A 17252-nucleotide genomic window follows, 5' to 3' on the forward strand; every position below is an offset into this window, starting at 1 on the left:
TGGCTCAAACGTTGCTCAAACGTTTCAAGCTTGCAATTGTAAGTTTCAAGCTCCCAGATGTAGCATTGAGCAATGTTACCGCAAGTTCTGCTTGCTTAACGGGATTAGCAGACATAGAAGTCGCGGTAGCAATAACGTCAATTAACATAGGGACATCCTTCCGATATAAAATATATCGATAGCTGAATACTTATTTGGAAGTGAAATTTCATAATGAGCTATAAAGTTCACCGGATAATACCATTACTGCTTTTAATACCATTAATGATAAGTATATCAATAAATAATAATGTTTTTCAAAAATATATTAATTGGTTTTTTTACATTCACTCACTCATTTCATTCATTCATTTTTTTGCAATCAGTACTAATCTTCATTTAGCTGTGTGTGTTATCATTCACTTCAACCTCCGTGGAATTACCTATATTGAATGACACATTAGAAATCAAAACAACATTTTGGAATAAAACAATTACTTAGCTAAATAGTTACCATTTAATCCATATTCAGACAAGTCCGCTCACAATGCGCGCTGTGTTATGTGTGACCGCGCGAGCGTATTCAGATTTCAGAGCGATCGGCGGCGCATGCGCTGCCGATCCGCTATGAATGCGCTCGCATTCCGCTACGCTATCAAAACACCCTAGTGTGGCCGAACCTTTAATGAAACTATAAAAGTACCTACAAAATAGATTTTGGAAAATTGTACAAGGGGACTATAGTAAGTATTCACTAACAGAAACGAACGCGACATGTCCGACGCCCTCGAGACCGCCGGGCGGGGCAGCATCATTGCGTCCATGGTGCCCGACGAGGTCATACTCCAGCATTCTAACTACGCGGTCAGGCAGTACGAGACTGCACTCATGTTGATTGACGTGTCAGGTTTGCTGTTTCATTTCCGTAGCTATGCGCGCCTCTAGCAGGCGGTAATAATCATGTACGAAGGGATAAGGGCCGAGCCGTATCGTGTCCATGGTGCCCGACGAGGTCATACTCCAGCATTCTAACTACGCGGTCAGGCAGTACGAGACTGCACTCATGTTGATTGACGTCTCAGGTTTGCTGTTTCATTTCCGTAGCTATGCGCGCCTCTAGCAGGCGGTAATATCATGTACGAAGGGATAAGGGCAGGATAGTAGGTATCGTGTCCATGGTGCCCGACAAGGTCATACCCCAGTATTCTAACTATACGGTCAGGCAGTACGAGACTGCACTCATGTTGATTGATGTCGCAGGTTTGCTTTATTTCCGTAGCTAGGCGCGCCTCTAGCAGGCGGTAATAATCATGTACGAAGGGATAAGGGCAGGGCAGTAGGTATCGTGTCCATGGTGCCCGACAAGGTCATACTCCAGCATTCTAACTACACGGTTAGGCAGTACAGTCAAGTGCAAAAATACGTATCGATTTTATCCGCTCAAAAATATGTACCGAGACCTTATTCCGCCGACATAAAGTGCTATGGGACATATTTTTGATAAGTTGTACGCACCCATATTTTTACACTTGACTGTACGAGACTGCGCTCATGTTGATTGACGTCTCAGGTTTGCTTTATTTCCGTAGCTAGGCGCGCCTCTAGCAGGCGGTAATATCATGTACGAAGGGATAAGGGCAGGGCAGTAGGTATCGTGTCCATGGTGCCCGACAAGGTCATACTCCAGCATTCTAACTACACGGTTAGGCAGTACGAGACTGCGCTCATGTTGATTGACGTCTCAGGTTTGCTTTATTTCCGTAGCTAGGCGCGCCTCTAGCAGGCGGTAATAATCATGTACGAAGGGATAAGGGCCGAGCCGTATCGTGTCCATGGTGCCCGACGAGGTCATACTCCAGCATTCTAACTACACGGTTAGGCAGTACGAGACTGCGCTCATGTTGATTGACATCTCAGGTTTGCTTTATTTCCGTAGCTAGGCGCGCCTCTAGCAGGCGGTAATAATCATGTACGAAGGGATAAGGGCCGAGCCGTATCGTGTCCATGGTGCCCGACAAGGTCATACTCCAGCATTCTAACTACACGGTTAGGCAGTACAGTCAAGTGCAAAAATACGTATCGATTTTATCCGCTCAAAAATATGTACCGAGACCTTATTCCGCCGACATAAAGTGCTATGGGACATATTTTTGATAAGTTGTACGCACCCATATTTTTACACTTGACTGTACGAGACTGCGCTCATGTTGATTGACGTCTCAGGTTTGCTTTATTCGCGCCTCTAGCAGGCGGTAATAATCATGTACGAAGGGATAAGGGCCGAGCCGTATCGTGTCCATGGTGCCCGACAAGGTCATACTCCAGCATTCTAACTACACGGTTAGGCAGTACGAGACTGCGCTCATGTTGATTGATGTCTCAGGTTTGCTGATTCGTTTCTGTAGATAAAATTTGCGCATCTAAAACAATGCCTAGTAAGCTCCTAGTAGTCCTAGTAGATTAATGTCATACACGCCGGGATACCTATAGTGGAATGAAAGCGCGGTTGGGCCCATAACCTGAAGGTTTTAGCTATTGAGCGATAAGATATCTGGGTCACATATTTTTGCGACCATGGAAGTTTAACACATCATTGCAACGTTTACTGTAATACGTATTTAATATAGATGGCCAAGCAAATTTTGTCCCCAAGAAAAGACGGCATGAAAAATGTAGCGGCGATTGTCCCATAGCCCATAGAAAATTTGAGTTTAGTACACTTAGTCTATAGTTTCCTTTCGGTAGTTAAAACAATTACCCTATGATATTTGTATATATTAGGATTCACGGATCTATGTGAGAACTTCACAAAAGCTGACCGCGGCAGCCCCTCCCGTCTTACCCAAGTGCTGAACTCCTACATCGGAGCCATGGTCCAAGAGATCCTCTCACACGGTGGCGACATCCTGAACTTCGCTGGCGACGCTATACTCTCCATGTGGAAGAAAATGCCGAGTTTGTCTATGCAGAGCGTCGTGCACTTGGCCATTGACTGTGGATTGAATATCCAGAAGAACCATGGGACGAAGCTTTGTACTGATGTCGGCGTTGTACTTAGAGGTTAGTGATTGGAAAACAAATGAAAGGAAATGCCTAAGTAGTTTGAAGATTGAAATATTGGGTAGGTGCGAAGGCTAACTAACGGCAGGGTAAAGATAATAAGGCGCTTCATAGCAATATTTGTCGTTTGTCTTTATTTAATTATGACTGCGGTCACGTGAGACTCGTAAGAGAGCAAACTCATCCACAATCCACCCATTTCCAGCATCTAGATAATTTCCCGTCGTTATAAGTTCTGGGAAGACCTCAAGCCAGTAGGGGAGCGATAGTTTAGGTCTCTCTTAGGCCCTCAACACACGGCGTCGTAATGTAAGAGAAGCGTATCGTACGCGCGTAGAACGAGAGCACTTCAACGCTACAATTGCTTCGAGCAACATGTCAAAGACGACGACAGATGGACCGTTGTTGTAACGAACGAATCATATGAGCTTTTCATACTTTACAACGCCATCATCTTCAACGGTCACGGCAGCTTCGGTGCCGACGGACTTAGTCAATAGTTTCGAAAATATTAGCAAATCTTTCACCACTTGCATGTTTCCCCGCAGTAAAAGTTGCGATATCCTGCGGCGTGTCACACTTCGCGCTCATCGGCGACGCCACACACTCCCATTATGTGGTGTTGGGGCAGCCGGTGTGGGATATAAAGGTGCAGTACTTTTATACAACTGATACATATTAATGAGAGGTATTAAAGTACAAGTGGTTCTATCAACAATTAGCGTCAGTGATATTTATAATAGGATCTCACGAGTGTTTAAAGTTATCTCACGAGTATGAGCGATTTACGCACATTGCCACGATTCACATAGGTAGGGTATTTCACCAAAAAAGCTGGTCATTAGTCTATTTCAATAAGTAATATCAAAATTAATTTCAATTGCATATTTCTATTGACACAATGGAACTACTTATAAAAATGTATATAATAGTTATTTGTTATACAAGGGGGCAAAGTTGTATTTTAACGCCGAGTGTGGAATTGAAAAACGAGCAAGTGAAAGGATTCTATAGTTGAACCACGAGCGAAGCGAGTGGTTCGAGAATAGAATCCTGAACTTGTGAGTTTTTAACACACGAGAAGTAAAATACATTTGCACCCGAGTGTAACACAAAACTTTTCCCCTCACTATAGCGAGGAAACTACAAGGCAAAAAAATGCGTTTATCACTGCTTCCAGTAGTTCCACAGGTGGTAAATCATCTTTATTACCAGATTCACCTACTTTTATCAATTTTAAAGCAGTTTATTTGACTTTATTCAAGGTCAAATTACTTTACCCACTAGTGGATAAAATGCGTTTTTACCCGCTGATATTAAAGGACAAAACACGTGTTTCCGAGCTAGTGAGGGGAAAATAATTTTGGTCAGCTTTTTTAGTCAAATACCCCTATGCGCGACGGACAATCGCTGGTTCGATTCCAGTCTCGGGTTCTGGAGCAAGTGCTTCACTTCATAAGTTTAAAATTTTACTTTATAAATAAATATCGATATTATATTAACTTGGGTTCGACTTCGACTGTTGTGTCTTTTTAGAGAATTCAGAGACTTGTGAGTAAATGATTAAGTACAATCTGATTTCACTTACGAAGGTTATTAAATGGTCGAATAATAGGTGGCGGAGTACCTGGCAGTGGCTGGTGACGTCATCGCGTCACCCAGTGCTTGGAGACATGCCAACGAGGCGGAGTACATATCGGAGTCCTTTGGAGATGGAACTCATACGAGGGTAAAGTTTTGTATGGTATTTAACAGATTCAGTGATGACACGACTTATATGTCCGCTCCAGACTATGCGCGCGAATCGCGGCGCGATGCCGCGAACGCGAGTGTGGATTCGATACACAGAAATAATCCACACTCGCGTTCGTGGCATTGCGCCACGAGCCACGATACGCGCGAAAGTAGGGAGGGCGCTTTAACCGTGAAAAAACAAAAACCTGATATAGACGTTATGTGTAGGAGGATATTGATGCCGAAGTAGAAAACATGTTTTTTTTTGTACGGGTTGGTGAGACATTATTTATAATGCGTACGTTATTGTAAAATATTGTAACAAACGTTGTAAAAAAATTATTGTAAAATATATTATGCCTATAATTTATATTGTAAATATCGGATACTGAAAAAGAACGGACGTCTACGGTGATTGCCTTTTCAAACCGCTACCTACTAAATGCTACGCCGTGGTGGGCCGTATACAAGTTGCCTCTTATAGCGGAAAATGCCTCACATCATCACATATTTGCAAGCTTTTGGAAATCTAATGAAAGTACTGAATGAAATACCTATTGACTTACGTGCGAACTTACAAGTGCAAGGGGCATTCCCGGTAAGCCCTCAATGTGAAAGTGGCGCCATCTCAGCAAAGTTTTGTCTAATATCGCCTATTAACAGTGTTAACACCATTTATTTTGTAGGTCCTACAAGTCGCAGGTCCATGGAAGAGATTCAGCCCCTCTATAAGTAACGGTAATCGGTTATATATTCTCGTTTTTATATTTCCATAACACATTACATTCATAATATATGACCATCAATTATTTTTTTAGAAAAAGACTTGATTCTTCCGACGATAGACTTAACTGGTGACCTGGAACAGTTCTACAAAAAATTTACACGTAAGTAGTTACCTATTTATTCAAATTATTTACTCATTCTAATACTTACATCCATACTAATTAAAAACATACACAGGAAAAGTACAATACTAATTTGTGCAACGTGAGACGGAACTTAACGGTGACGGTTTGCCGAAGCGATTTAAGGGCATTTTCAGAATTTGGGACCCCCCAATTATTGTTAACAAAAATTTACTCACTGTCAGTTTTGTGACGATAATTAAGCATGAAATTTCTATAAAAATATTGTTTTTGTGTTGATAACATAAACTTCAAGCGATAATCTACATTCAGAATGTGAAAAAAGTTAATTTTTAGAAAGATTTTTGTTTAATTCTCGTCACAAAACTGACAGCGAGTAAACTTTTGTTAACAACTTACGCTAATTGGGGGGTCCCAAATTCTGAAAATGCCCTTAAACAATGGAGTTTCAATATTCTTAGGCCCCGAACACACAATGTTTTTCATTTACTGTGGGAAATGAAAAACTGTATTACCTTTTTAGTTCGGCCAGTAATAATAACCGCATTACGTAGCCGATGGTGGCCCACTCTCCGCAAGTTTATGGTACAGCCTGTGATCTGGGCGGTGGAGAATGACGAACCCATGGAATTCTTGACGGAGATACGTCGAGTTGTCGTCGTATTCTTGAACATTGTGACCAAAACTGTGACGGATGAAACGCTGGTCGAAATGGTGGATACTGCGTTCAAATGCGTTTATAGGTTGGTTTAGGCCTGCAATGGCTTTAGATAAATCTCTCTCTCCTTACTTCCTCTCTAATCGCTCTATAAAATGTTAAACGAGAGCAATAAACGATTATCGACTAAGATTTCAGTGATTATAGGTTCTGTGAGCTTAATTTTTGGCAGTGCGTAGCGAAGGATAGCAGCGTATGCATTCAGAGGAGACCTGGGTACGTAGCCGAATGGCACAAATGCTCACGAAACGGTCACGAAACGAAACGCTGGTAGATATCTATCTCGATCGCTCTTGCGTATTGGATTGGCGCGACAGAGCCAGATTACCTTTCGCGGCGTTTCGTTTTCGCGTCGCAGAAATGCCATTCGGCTACGGCACCTGTCATGTGAGGTTTTCCATCATAGAAGGTTCCTTATACTTCTTATGCATCCGCACGAATTTATGTTGGAATTTCACATAAAAACGTCTCCTAATTGACTTGAAACACAAGAATCCATCTGGATCATGGTGCCAGTGTCCCTGGGATTAGGTACTGATGGAGTGCATAATAGTTTTCTATCGTATTTTCTTGGAAACGTTCGTATTTCTCATGCTGGTTCGGCCAACGTTTTGTACTGAGACTGACTGAAATAGCATGACACGTTCGTGAGTTTCAGTGAAAGTACGAAGGGTAAACATTTCGCACTACATCTGTACAGTTAACCAATTGGAACCCTAGACCACTGTAGAACCACACCTCGGACACTGGCCATCAAATATATGAAAGAGGCGCGTTCCTAGCACACAGTCTAAGCTCGTGTAGCTGAACGCATACTATGCTTGTATAAGCGAAATATGACAGGTCGACTGTTCGCGTTTTTGACAGGCGGTAACTGTGAGGTAACCGAGAGGAGGTGGGCACCACATTCAGCGGGGAGCGGAAGTGGCCATACTGTACGATAGTACTCTTTATTATACTGTGGTAGAACTATGCCATAGTGACGTTATAAATCAGGTTGTAAGAAATCTCTTACTGATTGTCATTTTGACATGGTTGTAGAGTGGCCTAGGTAGTGATGTGCAAGTAGCGGAAACTTTCCAAAAAAATCTTAAATTTCTTGAAAAATTGACGAAACTTTCACGAAAAATAGAGGGAATTTAAATTTATGAAATGGAAAGTTTCCATCCATACAATTGTCCATACAAAGTATGAAAAGTTTCCGAAGTTTTCCTATGTGAAAATTTCAGAATTTTGGAAACTTTCCGTCGGCACATCAGTAGGCCTAGGGTTCCAATTGGTTGACTGTACCATCATAGGTATTATTTCAGCACGTCATCAGCAGCAGGCGGCCTCTTAAACAAAGTGTCCTTGTTCGACAAAGACCTGATGTTCCTCCTAGTTTTCGGCCTCCGAGGCATGTCTCACGGCGACGAGGCCCAAAAGGGCCTGCTCTGCGCTCAAGCTTTAAAGGACAGGCTGCTCGACCCTAATATTTTATCAGTTTCGATTGGGATCTCATCTGGTGAGAATGTAGATTTTCCATCGATTTTAAGACTAAGGTTGGGCCAAAAATGGATCCTACGTAGTGTCCACGACTCCACGTAAATATTTATCCAAGTCCAATCTAGTCCAGGGGGCCGATTTTTGAAGCTCACGGCGTTCGAATTCAGAAAATTGACACTGAAAATAATAGGCAATTCACCGTTTTCAACCGGTATTTTAGTGACAGTGAGACTCAAAAATCGGCCCCCAGCTATTAAAATCGCTCTAATCGCTCCACATGGCTTATTATTTACGCTAGGTTTTCGAATATACGATGCCGTCTCTTCCGTATGCTATGGATATCACAGTAACTACTAGTATTAATTATATATAGAATCATTTGAATTTTTCCCATTTGCTACTCCTATTTGTTGCCTCTATATAATAACTGCACGGAACAATTTGAAGTTAACAGATGGGTGGTGTCAGGGTATAACTCTGGGAATATTTTTGATTTGTAGGAACGACATACTGCGGCGTGGTTGGACATGTTCTCCGGCGGGAATATACAGTTATAGGAACAGCAGCCAATAAGGTATATTTGCCGGTGATATTAGGCAAATGTTGTACACATAATTATTAGGGAAATATGAATGTGCAGTACACGGCTGCCAGTGCTACGGTTGACGGCGAGATGGAATAAAACAAACGAGTTAAAATAAAGAACTGGTTTATTCTCGCCGTAACTCCGCGTGAGCACACGAACAAAGGTCGTTAGGTGTGGGTTCGTAAGGCCGATACTGATTTTGCTCCGAGGTCAGGTCCACCACGCAAGTACTCCCCTGAAGATGCTGGTGTCGTTGCGGGCTGAAGACGGAACGCGCCGAGGAACGTCAGCCGCTCCGCTCCGGATCTGCCGGAACTTGTGAAGAGGTTCCGGAACCGTCGTAACCCGGCCTGGGCTGTAGTTTCAGCCGTAATATGGCTCCCCAATTGGGGATTTAAACACTAAATACAAACGTTACTTGGTACTAAACGAGCACTAAGACGTATTAGGAATTAAATAAATTTCAAATCACGCCGGCTACGTGTATAGTCGCGAGCTTTGAGCAAAGCGAACGTGCGCCGGCGCCGATGTCTCAATCTGTCTGCCCCGAGCTGCGAAGCCGCGCGGGAGCGGTGGAGTAAGGCGCGGGGCGGGGAGCGCCACCGGCCGGTTTTACAACGAAGGTTTTGTTCGGTCCATTCATCTCAACTTACATTCCCAGTTTTAGTTAAACTTTTGGACCTTTAATTACCAATAAATATTCACATCACCAAACCGATTAAAAATATGGTCCAGACACAGAAGAGTTAGCTTCCGTTGCAATAAGAATCTTTTTAACTCCCGACGAAAAAACGTCGGGGTGTTATATGTTTGGCGTGTCTGTCTGTATGTGTGGCATCGTAGCTGCGAACGGATGAACTGATGATGATGAACTTTTTTTTTTGCTGATTATAAATTGCCTTACTCTTGGCCACAGACTAGCCAAAGGCAAAGACGTGGCCTACGATGGAGTGAGCTAGCCCAGAAGATGCCTGTTCACCCTTGATTTAAAGGTGAATTAGTCGGGAGTGTTGTTAGCCATGTTTGATAAAAATCGATCCACTAAGTAAATTTTAATGTTATGGTTAGGTTATTTATCCCAATTTCTGTCAGTATTTTAGATGGAATGGACCTTGCACTTGAAACATAAAATGTAGGTTTAGGTAGGTATATACCTTCCGTGGTATATACCCTGCAGTCAGCGAAGCTAGGAATCGTACAGCGCATCACGATTTCGAATTCTAATATCATTCATAGGCAGGTCGGTTAGTTGTTATAGTGCATGTAATGCATGTTAGAAATGGCCTATTAATCGTTATTCCCGTTTTCAGGCAGCACGATTAATGACAGCATATCGTAACAAATTAGTTTGTGACAAGGAAACATTCTTAAGAAGCAAAATAGATCCGGATTTCTTCAGGTTGATGGAATTGAAACCATTGAAAGGCATAAAAAAGCCTGGACCGGTTTATGAATTCAACAAATATGGGTCAGTAAATCATGTACAGTAGGTACAGTCAGCAACACACATATGAACACAGCCAAAGTGCCAAAAATAATTTTATAAAATTGTATATAGGGAGTATATAGGAAGCGCTGGTAGCCTAGCGGTAAGTGCGCGCGACTTTCGTTCCGGAGGTCGCCGGTTCGAATCCCGGCTCGCACCAATGAGTTTTTCGGAATTTATGTGCGAAATGTCATGTCATTTGATATTTGCCAGTCGCTTTTCGGTGAAGGAAAACATCGTGAGGAAACCGGACTAATTCCAATAAGGTCTAGTTACCCTTGCGGTTGGAAGGTCAGATGGTAGTCGCTCGTAAAACTAGTGCCTACGTCAAATCTTGGGATTAGTTGTCAAAGCGGACCCCAGGCTCCCATGAGCAGTGGCAAATGCCGGAATAACACAAAGAGGATGATGACGATGAGGGAGTTAATGTAAATATAATAGATGTTTTCTCTTGTATAATTTCATTTCTTTGTACCATGAGGTTGTAGATATCTTGATAATGACGACAACGTGGGTAGGCTAAGCTATGAATGAATAAAGTAGCTTATACTCGGTAACAGTAGTTTCTATATCTTCTGACATGGCGCAGTCGGTAGGATCAGAACCTACACTCTCAAAGGGAATCTGATTTCCAATCCCTCCTCTCTATATCTCCTAACATCATCATCCACCTTGCGTTATCCCGGCATTCGCCGCGGCTCATGGGAGCCTGGGGTCCGCTTTGACAACTAAACCCAAGATTTGGTATAGGCACTAGTTTCGAAAGCAACTGTCATCTGACCTTCCAACCCGGAGGGTAACTAGGCCTTATTGGCAATAGTCCGGTTTCCTCACGATGTTTTCCCTTTACCTAAAAGCGACTAGCAAAATATATCAAATGACATTTCGCACATAAGTTCCGAAAAACTCTACGAGCCGGGGTTCGAACCCGAAACCTCCGGATTGAAAGTCGCATGCTCCGCTGGGCCACCAACGTTTGTCTTTTATATCTCCTGACAAAAAGCATTTTACATATAAAATACATAAAATTGGAAAATATTTTGTCGCAGATGGCCCGAAAGGCCTAGCGCCAGTCGCCAGCCTATCCTAGGCAGAGAGGAAGAGTTGCGAGCCTTCATACTGGCTTTGCAGGAGGCCATGGAAAAACAACATGAACCTTTTATGATTGATCGGAGTCTTGTTTACGGAGTAGCGTTTGTTGTAAGTATTCAAGTACTTGAAGTACTGTTAATACTTCTTTGGAAAGTTGTAAGTTTGTACATTGGTTATTGTTCATTTATTTTTCCCCTCACTAGCTCGGAAACACGTGTTTTGTCCTTTAATACTAGCGGGTAAAAACGCATTTTATCCAGTAGTGGGTAAAGTAATTTGACCTTGAATAAAGTCAAATTACCTGCTTTAAAATTGATAAAAATAGGTGAATCTAGTAATAAAGATGATTTACCACCTGTGGAACTACTGGAAGCAGTGATAAACGCATTTTTTGAGTTGTAGTTTCCTCGCTATAGTGAGGGGAAAAGTTTTGTGTTACACTCGGGTGCAAATGTATTTTACTTCTCGTGTGTTAAAAAACTCGCAAGTTCAGGATTCTATTCTTGAACCAACTATAGAATCCTTTCACTTGCTCGTTTTTCAATTCCACACTCGGCGTTAAAATACAACTTTGCCCCCTTGAATAACAAATAACTATTACAAATGTAACTGGTCCATTTTTTCCTTGTTTGCAATATTAAATAGAATGTCCGCCGGTTACATTGGTAAGCGTGTTCAGTGGATAAATGTAGAACTCAACATCATAGTGTAATAATGGAAAAAATGGATTAGTTACTATGGCCCCCCAGTCGAGATTTGCCCCGCTGTACCTTATTTTATTGGGAACCATGGTAAACAGTTGATACAATAATATTTTAAGTAACACATGGCACCCTGATAGGGTATTGCAAGTTAATCTTTATGTCTAGTTATGTTAGTCCACAAGCACATAGTTATATGTAGAATAAGACACATTTTGTCCAGACTAGTATGCATATATATTTTAAAAGTAACAACGACTTTGAACATTTTTTTTTTCTAACCTAATATTATTATTTACTCCGCAGGGACCCGCCAAATTAGGTAAAAAGCGATTAGTGGAAGAATGTATATATCTCACGCCAAACTGTGTCAGGATTGTAAGAATATCTCTAAATAATATTGAAAAGGTGAGATATTTTTACTTTAGTACATCATAACTATCGTATTAATTACATAAACACTTCACGTACCTAATTAAAAACTCATTGAATTCATAAATGAGGGACGGTAACCGCGTCATGCGTTGTTAGAATTAATTCTCTAGTATATACATACATACAACATACATACAATCACGCCTGTATTCCGTAAAGGGGTAGGCAGAACACATGACACTACTAAAGCTTCAGTGCCACTCTTGGCAAATAAGGGGTTGAAAGAAAACGAAACTGTGACATTGCAGTGACAGGTTGCCAGCCTCTCGCCTACGCCACAATTTAACCCATATCCCACAGTCGCCTTCTACGACACCCACGGGAAGAAAGGGGGTGGTGAAATTCTTAACCCGTCACCACACAGGCAGATCTCTAGTATATGTTAATAGAAATTAAAAAGTGTAAGAGGACGGGACGCCACTACGATGATGCCACTTTTTCATTTCTACCACATTTCTGACTAGAAATATATCGTCACTACTTTTAAAAAACTTGTATCTTCGTCTGTCAATGAAAAGAAAATTGTAGTAAGTATGTATGGAATGCATATAGACTTACTGCGTTTTAACTTTGAGAAGCAGCGTGAGATACGAGATTTTTTCAAAGTAGTGACGATATGACTCATTGTCAAGAGGGCGCTGTTATTCTGTTGTATGGGTTGACAACTTGACATTTCAGTATAGTATGAAGCAAATAGTTCTAATGAAATTCCGTAACATGGCGTGTCATATATTTCTGGTCAGGTGCCGTAGCCAAATGGCATTTCTGCGACGCGAAACGAAAACGAAACGCCGCGAAAGGTAGTCTGACTCTGTCGCGCCAATACGCAAGAGCGATTGAGATAGATATAGCCTGAGTCTGAGGTGTGAAGCTGAAGATAGACCCTGGGTACGTAGCCGAATGGCACAAACGGTCACGAAACGAAATGCTCGTAGATATCTATCTCTATCGCTCTTGCGTGTTGGCGCGACAGAGCCGCGTTTCGCGTCGAAGAAATGCCATTGGGCTACGGCACCAGACTTTACTCTTTTTTGCCACGCTCCCACTATGTCTGAATGGCCAGGCGCGTGTGACCGAATCTAAAGGCGAGCATTCTTTGTGTTTACCATACAGATACCATACGGATTGTTCCGCCAGATAGCTCTCAAAACACTGGTAGGGAGTTCGTCAGAGCGAGACAAGTGCGAGAACCAAATTCGGACAAGGTTTACAAGCATTGACTTTGATAATGGAATAAGCACGCTGGAGTGCTGTTATACAGGGTGTCCCTGGAAGTATGGTCAGATCGAATGGGGATGAAGAGAAGGCCATTCTGGGAATTTCCCACCACATTTACTATTATTTTGAGAGTCAATTGGACCAAAAAAAATTAATTCTTATTTGTCAGCCAATTCTGTCGTGAAAGCAGTTTTAAATCTCAAAAATTGTGTTGCAAATGGCTCTAATAAGTCAAGCGTTTTCACATTTATTTTTATTTTGAATTTTTGGCTGTGCAGGGGATCGATTTTAGAATTTCGAAAGCACGAAACGCCGTTCGAAAGTCTGTGGAAAGCGACGTAATGCTATTATATTGAAAAAGGACGACTAATAATTTTAAAACTAGTGGTAATGACCACTCGTTTTTGATTGTGTTAGTAGAATTTAAATCACTAGTAGTGGAGATATTATTGAACGAATTTCACGAAATCAAATGGCCGAGATTCAAAAATCGGCCCCCAGGATCGGGACAAGTGGCGTTCTCTCATAATTTCGGAGGCCAAGATTCACTTTGGATCACTGAGCCAAAATAGTTCGTTTTTTGAAATTTTAATAGGTACTTATGTTTAACGCTTTCAATGAAACACTGAACATATTTAAGTAGGATCTTGGATCTTTTTAAATCGAGAGTCTCGACTTAGCTTAGGTTTTCAGAATATCTGTCAATTCTAACAAGACCTTGATAAACATTTTTAAGTTTATCCGGCTTTTAAAATTATGTATTATGTATTTCTTTTTAAATTCACAACATTTAATAAGTTTTCTGAATTATAATTTCCGCTTGTATCTTTGAAACCGGCCGACTCAAGAATTGTATTTTTTTAAACATCGTAGGTACGTTTTTTTTTTGTATTTCTGAAAGCGGTAAAACACCAAAGATTCACAATAAAATGTCGAATAAATATGTCAACCAACACTTGTATATTAGTAAATGTCGGTGTAAAATATTTAGAATGACCTCCTCTACACCCCTGTCCGATTTAATCCATACTTCTACGGACACCCTGTATATTGTTGAATGACCGCTCCAGTTTGGACCTCAACGAACTGAGCCCCAATGAGCTTTATGCGATAAACGTCATATTCGGCTGTCGGTTGGAATTGCCCCCCGATTTTGAATTTACGGGGGACATTCTTGATGAAGATTACGCTAAAGATCTAGTGCGCAATATTTTTGAAAAGGTAAGTACTCACAATGTTTTTCATTTGTAAAATTGTTTCTTGAATTTATGTTGACATTGTAAATTTAAAAGAAAACAGGTGATTAATGCAGCGTTATCACCTGTTTTATTTTAAATTCCTTCGCTGCGTAGAACCTACTATACTCATAGCAAAGAGGATATTATAGAGAGTTACTGTCAAAGTAAAATGTGTAATCACAGTGCATTAGACTGCCATCTCTCGACACAGGCTTAAAACTTTTGAACCTCAGTTTTGACAATTTGGCCCATATTCTTAGCTTGATATGTTAAAATGTCAAATATTAATATTAGCGCCATCTAGCCGAGCGTCCCCCAAAGGTGTATCGCCATCTACGTCACCGTACCTTTTTCTGTATGGTTTTGAGGTACGTTTTTTTCTTAGACTTTATCTGTCTATATGGAGGTCTTTGACTCATAGCTACTACTTAAGTACTTAGTTACTACCGCGTAGCCACATTTTCTCGCTACACAACACTAACAAACAGAGTCTGGAATTTTCAAAGGCAAAACAAAATACTGTCGTAGCTACTGGGCATTTTCCCGAAAATAAAAATCTATTTTCTATAAAAGTTATTTTTTTGGTTTTACTAGGTACTCAGAATCACGAGGACAAAAGTGACCAATACAATTTTTTTTTTTTTAAATCAATGGTTAAATTATTGATTTATAATATTTACGTAGACGGTCAAGCAAATATTGTGCGTCTTTGAAAAGGGGCGAAGGTTTAATGTCCCGTAGAAATATTTAATTTCACGACTTTTTTAGTAACAATACTTGCTTGACCGTCTATTCTATAGTAATTCTGCCTTTTCAGAATATAGCTTCAATGTGTATAGTGGTGATAGATGACGGAACGAACATTGATGATGAGTCCTGGAGGTTACTTCTAGTTCTATTGGATACCAAGAAACTTTTCCTTATCATGACTCTTCCTGGTGAAGAAAGAATCTCTGGTAAAACTGTATATTCTTTTTTCGATAAATTATGGTCAAACCTCCATAACCTTGAATTTCTACTTGTACACAATCAACAGATATCAAGTTAAAAACTTATTTCCTTTAAATTAATGAAGTAAGTAGTCAAGTACTTAATTTTGTGAAAAGTGTCTGTCCATCTTGGGTCTGGTACCTACACAATACCATTTTTTTTGTGCTTGAACGCAAATCCAACAATTCTCTTAGACAGGAGCTAGGTCTGCATGTGCTTTTCTTAACCCATTCAGTGCTAATCACGACACGTTGTCGTTCTGCCTCTACGATGCATTTTCGCTACATCCGATCCGGCATCCTTTTAGGGGCAATCCATGTTATCGGCTACGACCGTTGCTTCAGAGGTGTGACAGTGTAATCGGATATGCGCTACAGATTCAAATTGAATCTGTAGCGCGTAGTCGATTTCAATGCCAGAGAGTGCTACGCGCTACGAGCGTAGCCGATAATACGAACACACTAGTATGTAGCGCAAAGCGCCCGCCCACTGATAGCTTGTTGATGGTAGTGAATGCGTTAAACAAGAATACAATGTGCACTCACGATTTATAATATCATTATTATTTTGTTGTCGTATAAGAAAAAGGTAGATTCACAAACGTCATGATCTATACATATATGTAATCGTACGAATACTGTTCGTTTACAGAAGCGGCCAATCAATTCATGTCGAGCAAGAAGCTGCTTAAACTGCCGCTTACCGGGCTGGACTATTGGTACCACTCTGTTATTGCCTGCCAATTCCTAGACGTACAAGCTATTCCTACTGACTTGGAAAAGTATTTATTTATTTTTATTACTTTGAATATTTGGTATATGAGGACGTATTTGTTTAATTTCTATGTTATAATTTGTATGGACTTATAAACGGTTTTAAATACGAATGCCTGGGTCACACACGTATACATAGTCGAAGTTTGCTCGAGATGTTTCGCTCCATACCAAGGAGCATTTTCAATGAGCGCACGCGATGAAATCCCGACGCAGAATGCGGGCTGCAGCTCTCCGCGACCGATGACTCGCCGACAAACTACCCTCGTTTTGCACAGACTTATGTACATTTGATTTCAGGTTAATACAGAGCGCAAGCAACGGCATTTCTGGCTGGATCCAAGACTTCATCATATCGCTGGTCCAGCAAGGAGACCTGACCGTGGAAACCACGACGAGGGACAAGGCGATGAAGCAAGGAGCCGTGATGCCTGAGCGATCTTTGCTGTATTCGACGGTGGATTTGGGAACAACTACTGACAACCAAGTTTCTTTAGACGCGTATTTTAAAGTGAGTTTTAGACCGCATAAAAAATTCCTTTATCCTTTAGCTGATAGTTATCGCTGCATTCTTGATTCTGATTTCATCCGACCCACAAATCAAGCAATGAAAAGACTACTTCGCTAATTGGTGAATAAGAATATATCTATAAATCTTTTCGTTTTGATTAGCATGGATTTCGGCAAAGTAACACATGATTCTGTCGATTATCATCAGAACAGAGATAATCATGATATTTTGATTGGAAGGACTAAGTAAGGATAAGGAACCCATACAACTTCTGTCTGTGGGGATCACGGAGAGAGAAGATTCACGGAATATGAGGAAACAGTACATTATATGACTCCTTCAGAACAGACCAGAAAGTCTAGAAATATCTGATATCA

The 17252-nt window shown here is 41.1% G+C and overlaps 1 protein-coding gene across 1 annotated transcript in view; it reads left to right on the top strand.

The window, feature by feature from the left end:
• LOC125234922 (adenylate cyclase type 10-like) overlaps positions 1 to 17252 on the top strand; it is a 50013-nt gene that overhangs the window by 18714 nt on the left and 14047 nt on the right. The window contains exons 2-19 of the mRNA XM_048141345.1: positions 741 to 886; positions 2761 to 3039; positions 3588 to 3688; positions 4655 to 4768; positions 5460 to 5511; positions 5592 to 5660; positions 6166 to 6385; positions 7671 to 7864; positions 8346 to 8419; positions 9742 to 9899; positions 10967 to 11187; positions 11879 to 11937; positions 12017 to 12118; positions 13259 to 13350; positions 14434 to 14584; positions 15419 to 15557; positions 16243 to 16372; positions 16665 to 16875. Of these exons, the coding sequence (XP_047997302.1) occupies positions 741 to 886; positions 2761 to 3039; positions 3588 to 3688; positions 4655 to 4768; positions 5460 to 5511; positions 5592 to 5660; positions 6166 to 6385; positions 7671 to 7864; positions 8346 to 8419; positions 9742 to 9899; positions 10967 to 11187; positions 11879 to 11937; positions 12017 to 12118; positions 13259 to 13350; positions 14434 to 14584; positions 15419 to 15557; positions 16243 to 16372; positions 16665 to 16875 (2512 nt within the window). The remainder of the gene's footprint in view (positions 1 to 740; positions 887 to 2760; positions 3040 to 3587; positions 3689 to 4654; positions 4769 to 5459; positions 5512 to 5591; positions 5661 to 6165; positions 6386 to 7670; positions 7865 to 8345; positions 8420 to 9741; positions 9900 to 10966; positions 11188 to 11878; positions 11938 to 12016; positions 12119 to 13258; positions 13351 to 14433; positions 14585 to 15418; positions 15558 to 16242; positions 16373 to 16664; positions 16876 to 17252) is intronic.

Source organism: Leguminivora glycinivorella, chromosome 16 (assembly GCF_023078275.1).
Source record: "Leguminivora glycinivorella isolate SPB_JAAS2020 chromosome 16, LegGlyc_1.1, whole genome shotgun sequence".
NCBI lineage: Eukaryota > Metazoa > Arthropoda > Insecta > Lepidoptera > Tortricidae > Leguminivora > Leguminivora glycinivorella.